The 16,471-nt window shown below is 35.5% G+C and overlaps 2 protein-coding genes across 4 annotated transcripts; one reads left to right on the top strand and one right to left on the bottom strand.

The window, feature by feature from the left end:
• Window positions 1–627: 627 nt before the first annotated feature.
• LOC135691204 (adenylyltransferase and sulfurtransferase MOCS3) lies at window positions 628–11,837 on the top strand. 2 transcript variants are annotated; one of them, XM_089111019.1, is made up of 14 exons: window positions 628–782; window positions 1,641–1,764; window positions 2,249–2,341; window positions 3,662–3,782; window positions 4,121–4,199; window positions 4,347–4,384; window positions 6,357–6,432; window positions 7,923–8,031; window positions 8,467–8,529; window positions 9,517–9,680; window positions 10,247–10,294; window positions 10,721–10,817; window positions 11,235–11,312; window positions 11,578–11,829. In XM_089111019.1, exons 2-14 carry the CDS (start codon window positions 1,662–1,664, stop codon window positions 11,733–11,735), a joined length of 1,227 nt encoding a protein of 408 aa, XP_088967145.1. In that variant the 5' UTR covers window positions 628–782; window positions 1,641–1,661; the 3' UTR covers window positions 11,736–11,829. The 2 variants fall into 2 exon arrangements, with proteins under 2 accessions (XP_088967145.1, XP_088967146.1); XM_089111020.1 differs by having other exon boundaries at window positions 649–782; window positions 1,653–1,764; window positions 11,578–11,837.
• A 116-nt stretch (window positions 11,838–11,953) lies between these two features.
• LOC135691291 (uncharacterized) lies at window positions 11,954–16,329 on the bottom strand. Of its 2 annotated transcripts, none has more exons than XM_065209122.2 (5): window positions 15,635–16,329; window positions 14,953–15,138; window positions 14,432–14,531; window positions 13,223–13,320; window positions 11,954–12,651 (listed from the first exon to the last, which is right to left on the bottom strand). In XM_065209122.2, exons 1-4 carry the CDS (start codon window positions 15,641–15,643, stop codon window positions 13,235–13,237), a joined length of 381 nt encoding a protein of 126 aa, XP_065065194.2. In that variant the 5' UTR covers window positions 15,644–16,329; the 3' UTR covers window positions 11,954–12,651; window positions 13,223–13,234. The 2 variants fall into 2 exon arrangements, with proteins under 2 accessions (XP_065065194.2, XP_065065186.2); XM_065209114.2 differs by having other exon boundaries at window positions 11,955–12,651; window positions 13,228–13,320.
• Between the last annotated feature and the right edge of the window lie 142 nt (window positions 16,330–16,471).

Genomic DNA, 16,471 nt, shown 5'->3' with positions numbered 1-16,471 from the left:
CCCCCCCCCCCCCCTTATAGGGCCTCATAAGAAAAACCGGTTGAAAGACTTGCGGGATTTGCTCGTTTAGAGACATATAAAGGCTACATAAAGGCATGCCAGTGGTGAATCATATTTTGGAAATGCTGATATCTTAATAAAAGAAAGTAATTAATCAGCATGGCAACATAATACTACATAGAGCAGAACCTGTACTATTATTATAAAATTCCTCTTAATTTTATATACAACTCTTTACATTCTCTCCTTTACTTGAATGTTTTTGAGAAGAGCGCAGCAGCGTACACAATCATTTCAGTGCGCAGGGAATTGGAATCAAATAAGTAGCAGGTATCGACAAAGTGAATTAACGTCTGTTTGGACCAAAACCCCGAGATTTAAAACAGTTATTAAAGAAAAACTGATGGGTAGTTTGGATGCGAATCGTCAGAGCGAATCGTCTGAACCGTCAGGCAATAAAACATCTGGTTTTTTGTGTGAATGTGTTTGCAGAACTGCTTTGCACTGTAAAGTTTAGGCATTAACTATAAGGAAAGAGACTCTCGTTCCCTCCCATTTTTTCTTTTTAAAGAGAGAGACTTGTAGCAAGTCCACAAGCTCATCCGCTTGGTTCTTTGTTCCAAGCTTCGGCGCTTTTATATCATTGGTTCCAAAGGGGTTACATCTAAGCGAGGCTAATAAATGTGCTCCATCGTTTGCTCCCATGGACGAACAAAATACCAAACTGTTTACTAGTGGTGGTCTGCCTAACGGTACAGAGTAATTTACAGTACTCGCTCCCCGTTAGTAGAAGTATTTTATTTTCTATTAAATTATTTTATCTATGCTACATCTGCATGTGCATGATTGGCATAATTATTCTTTGTATTCATCAGTTAGTATTATATCAGACATTACTTTTCGAATATATAGGAGTTTTTAATTTATTTGGAATGTTTTGTTTCCTTTGTGTGCCAATTTTTGTGCATTTTTAACGATCTACTGTTTGATCACTTAACTAATTTTTTTTTATATAAGCAAGGGCATCTGACCCATAATCTATCCTTGTGTTTTCAAACGTCAAAACTTCACGTTATGCTTGCTCGATTACCCTAGGGAGCGATTGACAGTGGCATAAATTCATGTTTCAAGTGGGGGGGGGGCAATGCCCACAAAAGAAAGCAAATTTTCCAACAAATGACATAATTTTACCATCGAAACCGACAATTTGGTAAAACCTGGGAGCGGTTGCCCCCCCCCCCCCCACACACACCCCCGCAATTTCCGCCACTGGTAAGAGAGCCCTTCCTAAGAAATCCGCCCACATGTAATTCTTTTTTATTAATACTGAATGTTATTCATATGTTATTTTTTCTGTATTACTTATCTTGTATCAGTTAATTAGTTTGGATAGTATACGTAACTGTATTTGTCCTGTTGTCTTTGGTATTGAAGGTAGTGGAATTCTAAAATTATATGAAACTGAATCTCCCTTCCTACAGTCTTTATTTAATGCATGCAATTTATTTGAATTTTGTGTCGTTTTTTTCCTGCGTGGATTGAGCAGTTATGTTAAAAAGAAAAAATTATAAAAGAAAAAAGCACTAAGTTTGTAACTTGATTATATTTTTCGTATTTTAAACCGAGCATCTCATTTCCAGGAATCTCTTTAGGCAAAGAAAATGGAAACTAGCTTAGAATCAAGAACAACAAAATGCAGCTTGTCAAATGATGAAATATCTCGGTATTCAAGACAACTAATTCTTCCAGAAATTGGAGTACATGGTAAAATCATTGCATTAATCTAAATGCTTAGATCCTAAACATTGTACTTATCTCAGAGGTAGCTGCCTAAGAAGCCAAGGAGAAGCATCACTGAATAATCCAGCTTTTTATTCTTAACGTTTTCATTTCCTATAATTCCTGCTCACATTTTTTGAATTATGTTAATTTACTCTGTTTAGGTGCAAATATAGATGAGGAATACATATTTATTGATGAAAAATTTCAATGATAGATTTTTCTTTGTACAAGTTAAATTTTTGACTTGGGTAAAAGTTTAGTTGTTATTCCTTTTGAAATCATCACATTTGAATACAACTTTTTACACTTACCACTCAAATTTTTGAGTTGATGTCATTGATAATAATTTGCTGAAGCCTTGACTCTTTTTTGCAATATTTGATTTTAAGTAAGACAAAGATAGAAGAAGATTTTGACTTTCTTGAACTTTGACCAAAGAGAGCTTAACTGTACCTCTTGGTTTCAGGACAGACAAACTTGAAGAATGGCAGAGTTCTTATTGTTGGCATGGGTGGTCTTGGTTGCCCAGCTTCCCTCTACCTTGCAGCTGCTGGTGTTGGTTGGTTTAAGTTTAAAACATTACATTTTCAAATTTATTGTAATAATTTTAGCACACATCCACATATAATTACTTAGAATAATCCAGACTGGAAGTGACAATTATGTGGCTGTAACAAACTTGCAAATTCAATGTTTTGTTAAAGTCTTTTAATTAAGTACCACTATAGAATGACTATTAGAGTTGACTGTCTTGTAGTTAATCTGTGTAAAGTCACAGTACTGGCTACATTAACATAAAACCTGGACTCAAATGTAGAAAACTAAATCAAATTTTGCTCTGTTTGCAGTCACACTCTGTTTACTGTCACACATTTTAAGGTAACATTTAGTGTTACCTCAAGGTTGTAGTTTCCAGATAACAGCTACTGCATGCATTTTAATAACAATGCACACTAGGTAATAGATACAACAAGATTTAGTCAAATTATTATTGAAATACCAAAATCTCTAAATTTTGTAATGAATATTTTTGTTATTTTCAGTCACATAGATTTTTAAGTTCAAAATGGTCATATTATGCTTCATTTGATCTGATATTTTTCTTATTATTGGAAGTCAGTATTTTGGTTTCAGAATGTTTTTTCAGATTTAGAGAGCACACTATTTGTTTTTGATTTTCTTGTAGCATTTGAAAGTATTCCAGCATCTTCATTGCCTGCAATCGGAAAAACCCTCTAATATATTTGCAGGGGTGTTGTGGCTGAGGGGCAGGGGGCACATGTCTCCAATTGTCAATCATTCAGAAATTTTTGGAAATTTTATATCTGTCAGCAAAAGAATATTTGTTATTCATAGAAAGGCAAGAAACTTCAAAGGAAGTAATTAGTCTACAGGGCCATCAGAACCCTAATAATTGTCAAACTGTAGTATATTTTCTTAAAACAGTGTAATGAATGAAAAGGAATGCAATGGGCTGCCTCCCCAAACATGAATTTCGTTCCAATGACACCTGGTAGAAGCAGGAAGATATTAACAGAAAAAGTTTTCATAAGACAATGAACTGATGGTTGCAGTCTGCCTATCAAAATCTAAACACTTGTACTGGAATTGGCAAGCTTGGCAAGTGGTATGACTTTAATGCACATGCACTTGATGACTTTAATTTAAGCCCCATGTCAGAAAATTTGCAAGCTGTGCCCCTCCCCCTAAGAGTCACTTCCCATGACTACTCTGTACATTAGCCTTAAGCACTAAATGCTCTAAATATTTTTTTTTTAAATTTTTTGATTTTTGTTGATTGCATGCCTTGTTGTAAGACACTGCTTTATTTTTTAAGCTGCAATGGCTGATTGATTTTTCAATTCATTCTGTTTTCTAGGTACACTGGGCCTACTTGACTATGATTGTGTTGAGATCAATAACTTACATAGACAAACCCTTCATGCAGAAGACACTGTTGGACTATCAAAAGTGAAATCTGCTTCAAAACAGATAAAGCGGTGAGATAATTAGAAATTTGCTAAAACCTGTACGACACTTTTAGAGACTCTATTCTCGATGTTATGACATCAATTTTATCAAAACAATATAGCAGCTCTTGCATCTCAAACAAAGAGGTAGTAATAATCCCCAATTGTTAATGGATTTGTTGGCTTTTCCCTGTCCATCTTCACTCCTTGGATTTTATGTTTGTGAACAATTACTTCATAATACAGATATTCCTGGTATGCTGACAAATGTGTTAGGAAACTTACTATGCTGCTCATGACTTTGATTTTGCTGTTAGTCATTTTAAACTATCATCTCATATAAATTTGAATCCTTTTAATACTTTTAGAATTAATTCATCTGTCAATTGCATTGAACACCATCAAAGTCTTGATAGCAAATCTGCAGTTCAAATAATTGAAGGATATCCTTTCACCTATAATTACATTTGTCATAATTTTATTTCTTGTTCCTTGAGCTCTTTTGTGTACACTATATATTTCTTTATATCTCTTTCAACTGAAATCATTTCTTAGATTTTTTATTGGAGTTTTCCTTAATCAAAATTCACATATGACATTGTGATAGATGCGTCAGATAATGTACCAACAAGGTTAGTACATATACTTTTGTTGCAAATAATTTCCAAGAAATTCCTTCATCCATTTTGGATAAGAAAACCATCTACCAAAAATTGCCTCTTGGCCACTAAATGATTGATTTTTAGACAGCTAGATATTAAAATTTTTCTTGAAATCAACTCATTCAAAACAGAAACTACAGACAAATTTTTTCCATGCACAAGCAAGCTTGAAAACAAGATAAAGTTGCAAAATTGTTAGAGAAACTAATTTGCTAGACCAAAATTGGTAGCTTTGATGCAGGTGCTGAACAATTAGCTAAGTTGCAAATGCAAATGCTCTTGTATTTGCATGATTTTTCCCAAGAATAGAAAGTGAATCAATCAAAGGTATTGTTGATCATTGTTCTCAATACTTTGTGATGTTGACCCTTGACACCATTCATGCATAAACAGTGGGAACTGTGAGTGAAGAAATTTTTGACCATGTAACCCTGTAGCAAGAGGGTTTTATTTTCTTAAGTATTTCTCTCTCAGGGACACTGGAATTTTTAAGGGGGGGGGGGGGGGCTCTAGAGAAATTGACAATTTTCAGGCCTGGCCGTTTGAGGCGAGCGATAGCTCGCGCTCGCCTCCACGCTCCCCTCGCAACCTGAGGCGAGCTATGAATTGCTCTCCTAAACAGAACATGAAGGGAGAATCGCTCCCCTAAAATTTCCATTCATTTGCCCTTTTCCTATTCAGAGAACCCTGAAAACGGGTTAATTGGCTTATTTTTGTAACAGCGATTTCTCCCGTCACTGCATTTTTTGCAATTAACTTTTTGCTTGTTGGGCGGTTTTCGTTATGATAGGCATAAACTTCGTTCTATATTTGGAAAAGGATAGTTAACCGAAAGGTACGTTTGTAGCGATTAGAACCTTTCAATCTTAAGAAAACAGGAATATTTTTGGAAGGAAAGTCGAAGAAATGGGTAGGAATTGTAGATTGGGGATATAATAAGACAGCAGGTCCCTTCCAGCAATAGAAACAAAACTATCCCTCAAAGAGAACAGGGTACTCTGTCTTGCAGATCAAAAACGACAACCAAAACATGGAATTCCACTATCCAGCAGCATTTACTGAAAAACCCAGATTGGGTGAAAAACTATAACGGCGACATGTTTCGCATTATTGGCAAAGCCTGATCATCGTTCCATCTATGTAGCAGTTGGTAACATTTTCAATAGGAAAGGGGCAGAAAACCTCAACAGTCATGTCCTCGCGTTTTCTGATGGCCTATTTCGATCCAAAACTGGGTATTTTAGCGTAGAGTTTTCCTTCTATGTTCTGACGTTTTATTCTCTGAAGAGTGCTAGACGTATAATTAAGTTTGTTTCAAAATTTGTTTTTAAAGCCATTTTCAAATTCTGTGCAACAAAAAGATTGTTTTGCAAGAGAATTGTTGTTTTTGTGTTGTGCCAGCTTTACATAAAACGGAGAGAGTCTGTTCTTTCAAATACTTCAAGTAAAGGGGGTGCCTAAGTCACGGTTAAAGCAAATACAAATTGAAAGAAGTAAAACATAACACTCCTGACTGAGGCAATTACATTAAGGCAACCGACAGATACTAAAGGGGCTTATTAAGTCATCTGTCGATTGTATTTAAAGTACATTCCATGTGTTACTGATTTAGCTCGCCTCAGCAAATGAGGGGAGCGATTCACAGCTCACCTATAAAAATACAAACGGCCAGGCCTGAATTTTTTATAAATGGTTGTTTGTCCCCCAGTTCCCCATTATCTTTGATGCCACTACCTGAAAATCATAGTACAACAAAAAAGAGTGGCTAAAGCAGCCCAGACTCTCCGGGCTTTGGCCTGCCTGTCTCTAGATTCCTCTGTTAGAGATGTTGAAATATTGCGTATTTTCCAGGAAGTTATGAAAATATTTCTATTCTGTTCTCTTTTTAGTTTTTTTTAGTTTAGACAAAGTGCATTGAATTGTTTTTAAATATTTGTTGAAGGTATTTGGTTAATGATGCATGTGTTCTAACTGGTAAACCATTAATTTCTGGAAGTGCCTTGAGGTTTGAGGGTCAGGTATGTGACATCAGAAAACTATTTATGGAGGTTGATGCTGTGTGAAGTTAAATTTTTTGAAAAAATAGGTTTGAAGTTTTTCTTTATTGGTTGTGCATGATTTTTTAAGGCTAACAATTTCTGAAGAGAAGCATCTCTTTCCATCATTTTTTCATTGAATGAATTTTAATTTTGCAAGTGTTACCCTGCAGTCCCTGCAGTCCCTTTGCTATGTACACGTTTATAACGTATTTTCTTGAGAAACATGTTGTGGGTGGTGCCATAGAAATGTTCACATAAAACATTGAGAAAAAAACGATTTACAGGAAAGTTAGGATCAGGAGAGAGTTTCGTCTAAGTGCAAAGCGGTCAATAAATTTAGAAAGACAGAAGAAATTATTTTGCAAAAAGCTTGTTCTTACCCACGATAACAAGAGATAATGGTAAGCGACGTTCAATTGCGATAATGTGAAAGGGTTCATCACTGAAGTAAGCTAAGGCAAAGGAGGCACCAACTGGTTTACATTTGTGTTGTCAAAATTGTTACACGCCGTCCATTAATTAATTTTTCAGTCAATTTCTTGATTGCAACGGTTACAACGTTCTTTGGGGAATACCCAGGGATGTCGGAACCGGGGTGCACTAGAGGCACATGCCACCAAAATTTCGACAAAGTACCCTTTCTTACCTGTACCCCTCCAGCTTCTGGCCTTTTGAGGTTCAAAAAAGCAGGCACTGCCCCTTAAACTTTCTAGGCAAACGATTGAGCAACTAGGGAAAGTTCATGGCTGAATTCAGTAGCTAAGTAGATTCGTTTGCATGAAATATGGAAGTTTATTTGTTCAAAGTGTAGCAAATAAATTCTGTTAAAAATGTAATCTATGCTTTTTATGTCGTCACAATAATATGGACTGAACTGAACTAAATTATGTCTGATGCTTTTCAAGTCTGTTTTAAATTCAGTTTACAAAATGTGAAAAACAAGTATATTACCAAATAATATTGAATATCATCAATGAAAAAACTGATATCTTGCAGTTAGTTTTAGACTGCATAAATACGCTAGGTGCCCCTAGAACGAAAAAGACGATACGAGTTATAAATATCAGGAATTAATTGGTTTATTAATAAAGATTACCGGTAAAACTGATCAGTTATAAAGAGCTTTGCAATGGACACAAGCAAATTCAGAGATAATATTCTTGCATCTTTATGATGGTTCTTTTATGCACCAAAAGTGTTTATAATTGTAGTTGCCAATTAATTAAAGATTATGAATATATCCTTACATTCTTTCTACGCTTTTCCACGCATTTCTACGCTTTCCACGCTTTTCCACGCTTTTCTACGCTCTTCCACGCTTTTCTACGTTTTCCACGCTTTTCTACGCTTTTATTGATAGAACAGGGCGGGTCTAAGTTGCTACTCCGACTTTCATGCTTAATGCGATCATCAAGCGCATGTTTTCCAGGAACAGTTGCGTTAAGTCAAAGGTTTACTCTTCACCGTAGCTTACGACGTACAATTACGAAAATGGGCCATGCTATCGTTGTCTTTTTCCAAAGCCACCACCAGCAGAAGCAGTGACTAATTGCTCAGATGGGGGTGTGATTGGTGCAGGTAAATGCCCCAAGCCCCCTGAAAGGGTGGCAACATTTTTCACTTTAGATCTTGTGCTTTATGTTTTAATACCCAAATTTTTTTGTATTTTGTTGCAGATGTTTATTATTTTCACGCAAACTATAATAATCAATAAATCACTGATCGCTAGAGTATTTTGCAAGTGATAAACCCGTAAATAGTGCAGTTTCAGAAACATTTGAATTCAGGTTTTCTTTGATAAAGATATCTAACTCTCTTGTTTAAACGTACTACAAAAAGCATACATCTCTGATAACAGAATTGCCGTCTAAGAGGTATCTATCGATGGAACGTTTACTTATGTGAGCTTCTTTTGTAAATGAATTTGTAACTTTTTTGAAGTTGAAACAAAGTTGTTAGTGATTTCTTTGAAAGTATGAAAGAAGGTTTGCAAGTTTGACTGTACTGTTTTAGTGACTGGCTTCATAGGATCGCTGCAGGCACTAGAAGCTATCAAAATGCTGGCAGGGGTTGGTGGTATGTTTATTTGCTCTATCATGTTTTGTGATTAAACAGCAATCTGTAATTGAATAAACTCATTTTTAGTTAGAAACTCGCTTTAAGAAACGAGTACTGAGCAATCAGAAAAGAATAAGAAACTTGAGTGCTCGAAGCAAAAGACTTACGAAATAATTGAATTTTTAGAGATACCCGATAAACGTTTAAAAACTAGAGTACTCGATGTTTCTTGCAAAAAAGAGTTTACTGCTTCAATTTGCTGTCTTACATATAAGGTTGAGAAAGGGAGACTCTTTGTCGTATACCTGAGAAACGAGCTGTCCTTATTTAAAGGCACTAGGACTCGTCAGTCAACTATCAGTTAACCAAAGGCTTTGCAGCGTGTTTGAAACCCAAAACATTTGGAACCGTTCCTTTTGGCTCCCGTGTAAACGGGCAGAACAGCTTGGAACCGAGCCAAATGAGAACGCTTAGGAAACGAGGCTATTATGCACTTATATACAGGCTAATAGAAAATGATATATTTGTTTATTTTGTTTCAGTTTCAGTTTAGACCAAAACATTTGTAGGTTTATTGTTTTTAGCTTCTGTTTCTGTGTGTTCTTGTCGAAAATAAACATGGATCATGCGATTATCTGATTTACTGATTTTGGCGCCGAAAATTGCGCATGTTAGACCTCCCTTGTAACAATGCAGGGGACCTGGAGCGGACCCGTTTTGAACTGTTGCAAGGTTCTCGTGTAAACGCAAGCATGAAATATTTGGAACCGTTCCAAATGGAACCGTTCTGTCTTCGCTCGCGTAAACAAGGGCTAAAGATTAGCTGATTGGCTCCGTAACGATAGGTCTATTGTATAGTCTAACCAATGAGAATATAAATGGCCAGCGAAATGCGTCGGGACATGTTGTCTTAACTCATCTACGTACTCTTTCACATGCAATTATAGAATATTCCGGTGAACGAGAAAATATGTTTTAGATTTATATCGTCTTTTTTTCTTCAAGCATCATATTCCCGCAGACTACTGATGTTTGATGGGTTATCAGGTGATATAAGAACAATAAAGTTACGTGCTAAAAAGGAAGACTGTCCAGTCTGTGGAAAAGAACCGACTATAAAAGAGCTTGAAGATTACGAATTGTTCTGTGGATGCAGTGCGACCGATAAGGTGAGGTTTTGACACAGCACAATTTTTTACAAAAAGCACAGTTAAAGCTCACAAAATTATGCCACATTTGAAATTTACAATATTACTAATTTTACATTATCTGACTGGGCAAATGTTTGTTTCCTTCCCCTTGTACATGTGTGATCATCGAGTAAGATCTGTATTTCTTAAACGTTTCATTGGTAGCTTGAGTGTGCCTGAGGTATACTGGCAGAGGCACACTCCCCATTTTCTCCAGAACTCTGTCTGATAAATCCTGGAAGTTGATAAAGAGTCTTCAGAGATACTGAACATTCGACACACTGAAGGGATTCAGTGGGCATGGTCAGGCCTCATTTCTCTAACCCCCTCAACTTTTTCCCTTTAGATCTCTGCTAAGGCCCCTGGAGCAATATAGCCTGACCCTGCACTTGACATCTTTGAACGAAAAGTCACAGAAGTATTGAATTGTTCAATTACTTCTCTTTAGATCAGAATTACTTCTCACGTCGAAGGTCTCTTTTCGAGCGTCAGAAAACCGGCATTGCTTCCAAAATAAGCCACTTTTTGCGCTTTGTATTTTGCAGACCAGAAGTTTAGATCTATTAACACCAGAAGAGAGAATTTCAGCACAAGTAATGTTTTCATGTTTTTCTTTAATTTAATCGACAGACCCCGTGACTAAGATATGGAGATTTTCCTACCCTCATCACCACGCTGTTATCCCGCGTTCTGCATTAATGATTGTTAGCAAGCTTGGCTGTTTTTCAGCCCCCCCCCCCTATGGTTTTTCAGCCCCTCCAGTTATGTTTCTATTGTTGAAACACGCCGCTGTTGCCTTCCATTACCTCGTTATTTCTTTAGTTGTTAGCTTAGGCCTTTGGTATGTTATTTTATTATAGTAACGGGTTGTAGTAACGAGTCGCTCTCTTTTCTTTTCGAAACCACAAAGTCTCCAATTCAAATTACCATAAACCTTTAAATTGTCATGCCTTAAGCCCGTGCGGTAAACTTAAATTTTTCTTTCCTATAATTTTTAAATTGAGTATTTTGTTTCACAGGGTTATAAAAAAATTCTTGATGGAGGCGCCAATCACATTTTGATCGATGTGCGACCTCAGAATGAGTTCTCTATCTGCTCCTTTAAGAACGCCGAAAGTATCTTTTCGATGCCAACTACTGTCACTTACAAAGAATAAATTGATTCAAAGTAGAATGTAACTTTGTCTCTGACATTTTAAATTTTACAATAGCAGCAAAGGCTTTAAAGAAATTAATATAGAAGTCAAGTTTATTCTGTAATTCAAACAATTAAATATATGCTAACAATTTATGTCGCAAAATTTGTTTTTAGTATAGAAAATGGCGAAAGTTCCTTTGCATTCTCAATCTATGGTGCAAAGTTTCTTACGTTGAAAGATTCGAATCGCTCTAATTAAAAAATGATATGTTGGGGACGTGTGGCTCATGAAAATCTCTTTTGCTCGTTATTTTATGCAATTTGTTGCTGGTTCTAAGATCCCTTTTTATCTAACATTATGAAATTTCTAAAAAATAAAACTTGACTACACTCAGATTTTCCAATAAACAGCATCGAAGATGGAAAGATGTTTAAATACATCAAAGAGCAACAAAAAATGGAAAATAAGCAAGGTTTGTGCTGTCTGATGTTTTCCATAAAACAAATAATCATTTATTATTTTGTTCAATTGTTGTCTTTTTAGTTTTTCTTATTCATCAAATTTCAGATGCTCAAATGACATTCAATAAAATAGAAGTTCAATGTTACTTGAATAAGTCAGCTCATGAATCAGTCTACTCTACTTATTTTTCATTTTTAATAGACATATTTCTTATTATTCATGTTATTCATATTTCTTCAACAACCAGTTCATGTATAAATGCTTTATTGTTGCAGTGTTCGTTCTTTGCAAGCAAGGAAATGATTCGCAAAAAGCAGTTTTAGCCATAAAGAAAGAACTCGAAGAAGAACTTTCAAAAGATTTAGTAAAAGATATCGTTGGAGGTTTGTTGGCCTGGAGTACCAACGTAGATAATGATTTTCCAATTTATTAACTTGTATCAATACTTTAGCAAATGGTTTTGAATTATATGTTGTAAAAGACTAAAGTGACACCCGTTTTTTGCAACTTGTTGATATGCAAAATGACTACTACCAGAAATCTTTAAGCGAAATTAATTGGTCAGTTTAAGCCAATCAGGCAAGGTGTCTCTACTAGGAATCTATCCGTAATTTGGTTGGTCAGTTTAAACCAATCAGGTAAGGTAACTATATCAGGATTCTTGCCGTGAATTTGATTGTTCAGTTTACACCAATCAGGCAAGGTGTCTATCACAGGAATCTCGCCCTTAATTTGATTGTTAATTCTAATCAACCAGGGAAGGTTTATACTGGCTTTCTCGAATACTTGCTTTTCCTGATTACTTTATATCTTTAGCATTGTACTGGGTCCTAAATTGATTTCGATGGTTGACGCAATAGGAAAATATCAAATTTTTGCACACCTGAACTGTTAAAAAGGCCTCTTTACGTTTTTTTGCAAACTAGTTTTAACTGTATCCAATTCTACTCATACTCACTTGACACCTACAAAATAGCAAGTTGTTAAGCAGATTCCAGAACAAGAGATTCGAGGTTATTTCGGAAAAAACTTTTATTGGAAGCAGTCAAGTATTCAAAATTTTCAAGCTGTATATTGTTTATGATTTCTGGCATATTTGAACAAGCAGCGTTTTGTTCGGAATGAACGTTCTCTGTTCTTCTAGCAGCCATTTCAGGCCAGCTTTTGGTGGTAATGATGTTCTTGTGTTCTGATGGATGTGACGGTGTTCTGTTTGCTGGAGAGTGCGGCTGCTGTTTTTTAGAAATCCAACGTATTGCTGTCTTGTTTGTATTGTCGTTCTGCCCCATCTTACCTGAGTAGTCGCCCTTCTCTTCATGGGGCGACAAAGTTGGGCGTTCCTTTGGATTCTATATTAAAGATTACAAATTTTAGAGATGTGAATGTTATTTATAAATGTCTCATCAAACATCAGTTGGTCGTCAGAAAAGGCAGGACGTTTGTCCTTGGTGATTTCAAAACGTCATTGGATATTTTACGATAAATATTATACAAATATATTTTTTCTTATGCTAAGTATACATCTTGGTCATATTTGCGAAGTTGTGAACCGTATTTCCTCTGAACATTGATGCAAGGTGAGAGCCCGTTAAAAATGTATGACTTTTGGGCTGTTGAAACAAGGAGAGGACCTTCCAGAAGTATGAGTATACTTGAGAAATGTCAGCAAAATTTCTGATGGCATCCTTTTCTCTCACGTCAATCGTAGATTTAATCTTATAGGATAAACATAAAAGAATTACTTTTTAAACCAGCACAATTCTGGAAAGAGAGGATGACCCTCCATCCCTATCAATGGGGAGCATCCCTGTTAATTATTAATTCTTCAAAGCAGCTACAAATCGCTACGTACTTTTTAAACAAGTTTAATGGTTTAATTTACTACAATGTATTTTTAGAAATGAAAGAAAGCGAATTGACCTTACTCCGTTCTTAGCCAGGGTTGTGAAGTTCTTTTCTGTACTCAATGAAGAAAATCTCAATGGCGAATCGCACCAGGAAGGAAGCCAAATTGGAGACTAAGAATAAGAGAAGGTAGATCTGAACCAAAGTTTTGCTAAATTTTAATTTTTCCAAACAAATGGTAACGTCTTCGTTTTTCAAGATATGAACAGTTTTCAAAATGTAACAAAGTTTTATCAACTTGACGATGTTTCCTTGGAGGATGTACCTTAACAACAGAGACGTGCTAAACAAAAATTCATGAACTTGACCTAAAATTCAATTCTGAATACATTTTACCTGTCCGGGAATTCGATCCATAAAAAACTGGTGGTTTTCGTAAAATGTTTTACTGAGGAAACATTTCTTAATTGATATGTTAAGTTAACGTCTTGAATTCCAAATTAAAATCAAAATAAAACTCTGTTAAATTGACAGCACTGGAGCCAACCGGTTTCTTGAAACTTTAGCAGAAGGTCTACAAGGTGTAAAGTCCATTGGAATCAATTGAATTTGAGTCTCCTTGTCTGGCTTGAAAACTAGGAGAATTTTCCGAGAAATGTTTTCGCGTGGTTCATTTTACTTGTGTTATTAATTTTTAAAGATATCCTGCTTTTCTTCAAATGAATTTGCAAAAAAATTTTTACTTGATATATAGTAATGCTATACAGTATATTCAACTTGTGGTTTGGTTGGATTTAATTTATTACCAGCACGTGAAAATTTTAGAGCACGAAGCATTTCACGTCCCCAACTCGTTTCTGATGACACGGTGTCGTGATTTGTCGCAGTTTCCCGCTTTACCTTTAAAAAAACTGCCAAAGTGGTCCGTGTGAATTCCAACTTTGCAAATACCAGCATTACGTGTGAGTGATTTCCCTAGGCATTAGAAAAGGGGAACTTCTCCCTTCCCCAAAGGATAGTAGATCTTTTTGGTTGAATTTTGAATCCCTAAAGGACAACAGGACTCGCAGCCTTTGTTCTTGTTGTGACTTTTGTTTTTCATTTGACATTTTCAATTTGCAATGCTTGCATATTGCAATGGTCACTTTAATGGGCTTTTCAAAATGGACTTGAACAAATTTCTTGCCACTTTAACAACAGATAGTGAGATAAAACCAACTTTGATGTCTGTGACTGACATGAAGGATCGAAGAAAAAGATGCTATGGTAAGTGAATTTACTTACGTATTCCCGCTATGCTGAGAAATATCAGCAAGGTTCCTCGTGCTAGCGTGCAGTAAATGTGGCCTAATATCGCAAAATAAAAGCCAAACAGATGCACAAACTGAAAAAGGAAAAAAAACGTTTAACGACGGTAACAACGAACATAACTATTTGGGAATGCAAAGTTAATGTTCAATTTCCATTTTGCGTTCTTGCTTGCCATTTAAGTTCTCCTAAAACATACGAAATTTGCAAATGTTGAAAAAAGCGCTTTGATTCTCAAAGTCAACACTGTTTAAGTACAAGACTGTATAGACTATGGAAACAGCAGATATTTACTTAAAAGTTAGAAGGACATTGTACAATTCAGTAAGTATTGTTATTCCTGCTATGATGGCTGTAATTATACTTCAATACTTTTAAACTGGTGAATTCTTTATCAAAAAGACTTTTTTCTCAATATTCTTAATACTCAATACTCTTAAAAAAAATTTTCTCAATATACTGGCAAGCCAGAATAAAAGACACTGGAAATAACTCACAAGCAGAATTAATGTAAATGACTGGGTTGATCTTTGAGGCAGCTCTCTTTCTTTTATGGCAATGATATCATACAAAATAAGGCCAGCACTTGCAATCGCTATCAAAAGAGACAACACGACGAACAGTTGTTTTCGCTTGCGTAAGGCTCTTTTTATTTTTCTCCCTGATTCACCATTTCCAGTTTCCTGTGAAAAAGGAGGGTTTGTTATATTTAGCTTTAAATATTTGGGTCAAAATTGATTGCAAATAAATGGCATGCATCAGGGAGCGCTATCCTGATATTTTTGAACGGGGGCCAAGGTGTTGTGGAAGGTGCTTTAGGGAAAGTAGAGGCTCTAAAGTATTGGTTTGAGAGGAAAGTAGCTGCTTTTCTTGGCTGCATTAACACTTGGGACATAATCGTTTTCAAAAATGGTTGCAGCATTATCAAAAATCAAAGATATTTAAGCCAATAAAAAGTTCTTGTAGCAAAGACTTTATCTATAGACTTTTGTGTATTTGTCTTCAAATGGAAAATGTTTTCACCAAGCCCATCGTTTTGATCGATAGTGAACTACTTTAAATAACCAGCTCACGTTTTAATTGGAACAAACATTGCCTTTCTATGCTATTACCTGTAAATCAAAATCAATCTATTCTTTCTCAAGTTTAGTTCAGGCAAAACTGCAGCTTATCTCTTACCTGTGTCATTTTATGTCCTGATATGGTTTATCATCTTCAGCAACAGCTTTCGCAAGAATTCTTCATCAAATTGTAGCTTGCGCTTCGGTGAACAAACAATGACGTCATATTAATAAGAAAATCTTACGCAACTGTCAAGATTGTGCGATTTGTGAACGAGGCTAGTTCCCAATTTTTTACGATACAAAAATACAAAAGTTGTAATTTAAAATTTCGAGAAATATATTTTGCACATTTACTTTACATTTGTTTACAAAGCTGAGAAATTTATCTATTTATTTCCAGCTCATGAAGATTTTGCATTTGTTTTCGTTTGAAACGCGTTCCTAGTAGTCTTTATTATTCATAGAATGATGTCGTGCTTATCCATTTTTGTTCACTCAAGTCCCCTTTGCGGAAAATCTTAAATAAAATTAAAAAAGTTTGTAAGGATAAAGCACTTATATGGTCTGGCAGTTCTGTGGAAAATAGTTCTTAAAGTAAATAGATCAACCCACATATAACTTTCGCTTGTAGATACAGGGTTTTTAGGAGAAAACTGTGAAATTCTAAGACTCAAGGTATATTGTGAATAAAATTAACAGTGCAAAGTTTTGTTTTAATACGCGAGATTCCTTTTTTGTGGCATTGTTTCTGAATATTATTCCGTATTGCTCGACAAAAACTCCAGTCAAAGTAAGCTCTAGAAGTCAAATTAACATTGGAAGATTACAGTTAAATGAAGAATTTAAGTGAATACAGGCATTAGCAAATGTAACTGATCAAAAATTTCATGCTGGTAAATAGACAGAATTATTGCATTTTGTGAAAAAAACCGTTGCATGAAATGAAGGCAAG

This window comes from Rhopilema esculentum, chromosome 10 (genome assembly GCF_057945365.1).
Source record: "Rhopilema esculentum isolate cy_ngs chromosome 10, ASM5794536v1, whole genome shotgun sequence".
In the NCBI taxonomy this organism is placed as follows: domain Eukaryota; kingdom Metazoa; phylum Cnidaria; class Scyphozoa; order Rhizostomeae; family Rhizostomatidae; genus Rhopilema; species Rhopilema esculentum.
The sequence above is the reverse complement of the archived record's forward strand: the minus strand, read 5'-3'. Positions and strand labels throughout refer to the sequence as shown.

What these genes read in the sequence shown, in the direction of transcription:
- LOC135691204 (XM_089111020.1), top strand. Translation starts at nt 1,662, where the DNA reads ATGGAAACTAGCTTAGAATCAAGAACAACAAAATGCAGCTTGTCAAAT. An exon ending in TTCAAATAATTGAAGGATAT is followed by an intron (nt 4,200 to 4,346) that starts CCTTTCACCTAT and finishes AAATTCACATAT; the next exon opens with GACATTGTGATAGATGCGTC. An exon ending in TGGGGGTGTGATTGGTGCAG is followed by an intron (nt 8,032 to 8,466) that starts GTAAATGCCCCA and finishes GTACTGTTTTAG; the next exon opens with TGACTGGCTTCATAGGATCG.
- LOC135691291 (XM_065209122.2), bottom strand. An exon ending in CATTTACATTAATTCTGCTT is followed by an intron (nt 14,532 to 14,952) that starts GTGAGTTATTTC and finishes TTCCTTTTTCAG; the next exon opens with TTTGTGCATCTGTTTGGCTT. An exon ending in TCTCAGCATAGCGGGAATAC is followed by an intron (nt 13,321 to 14,431) that starts GTAAGTAAATTC and finishes TCTTATTCTTAG; the next exon opens with TCTCCAATTTGGCTTCCTTC.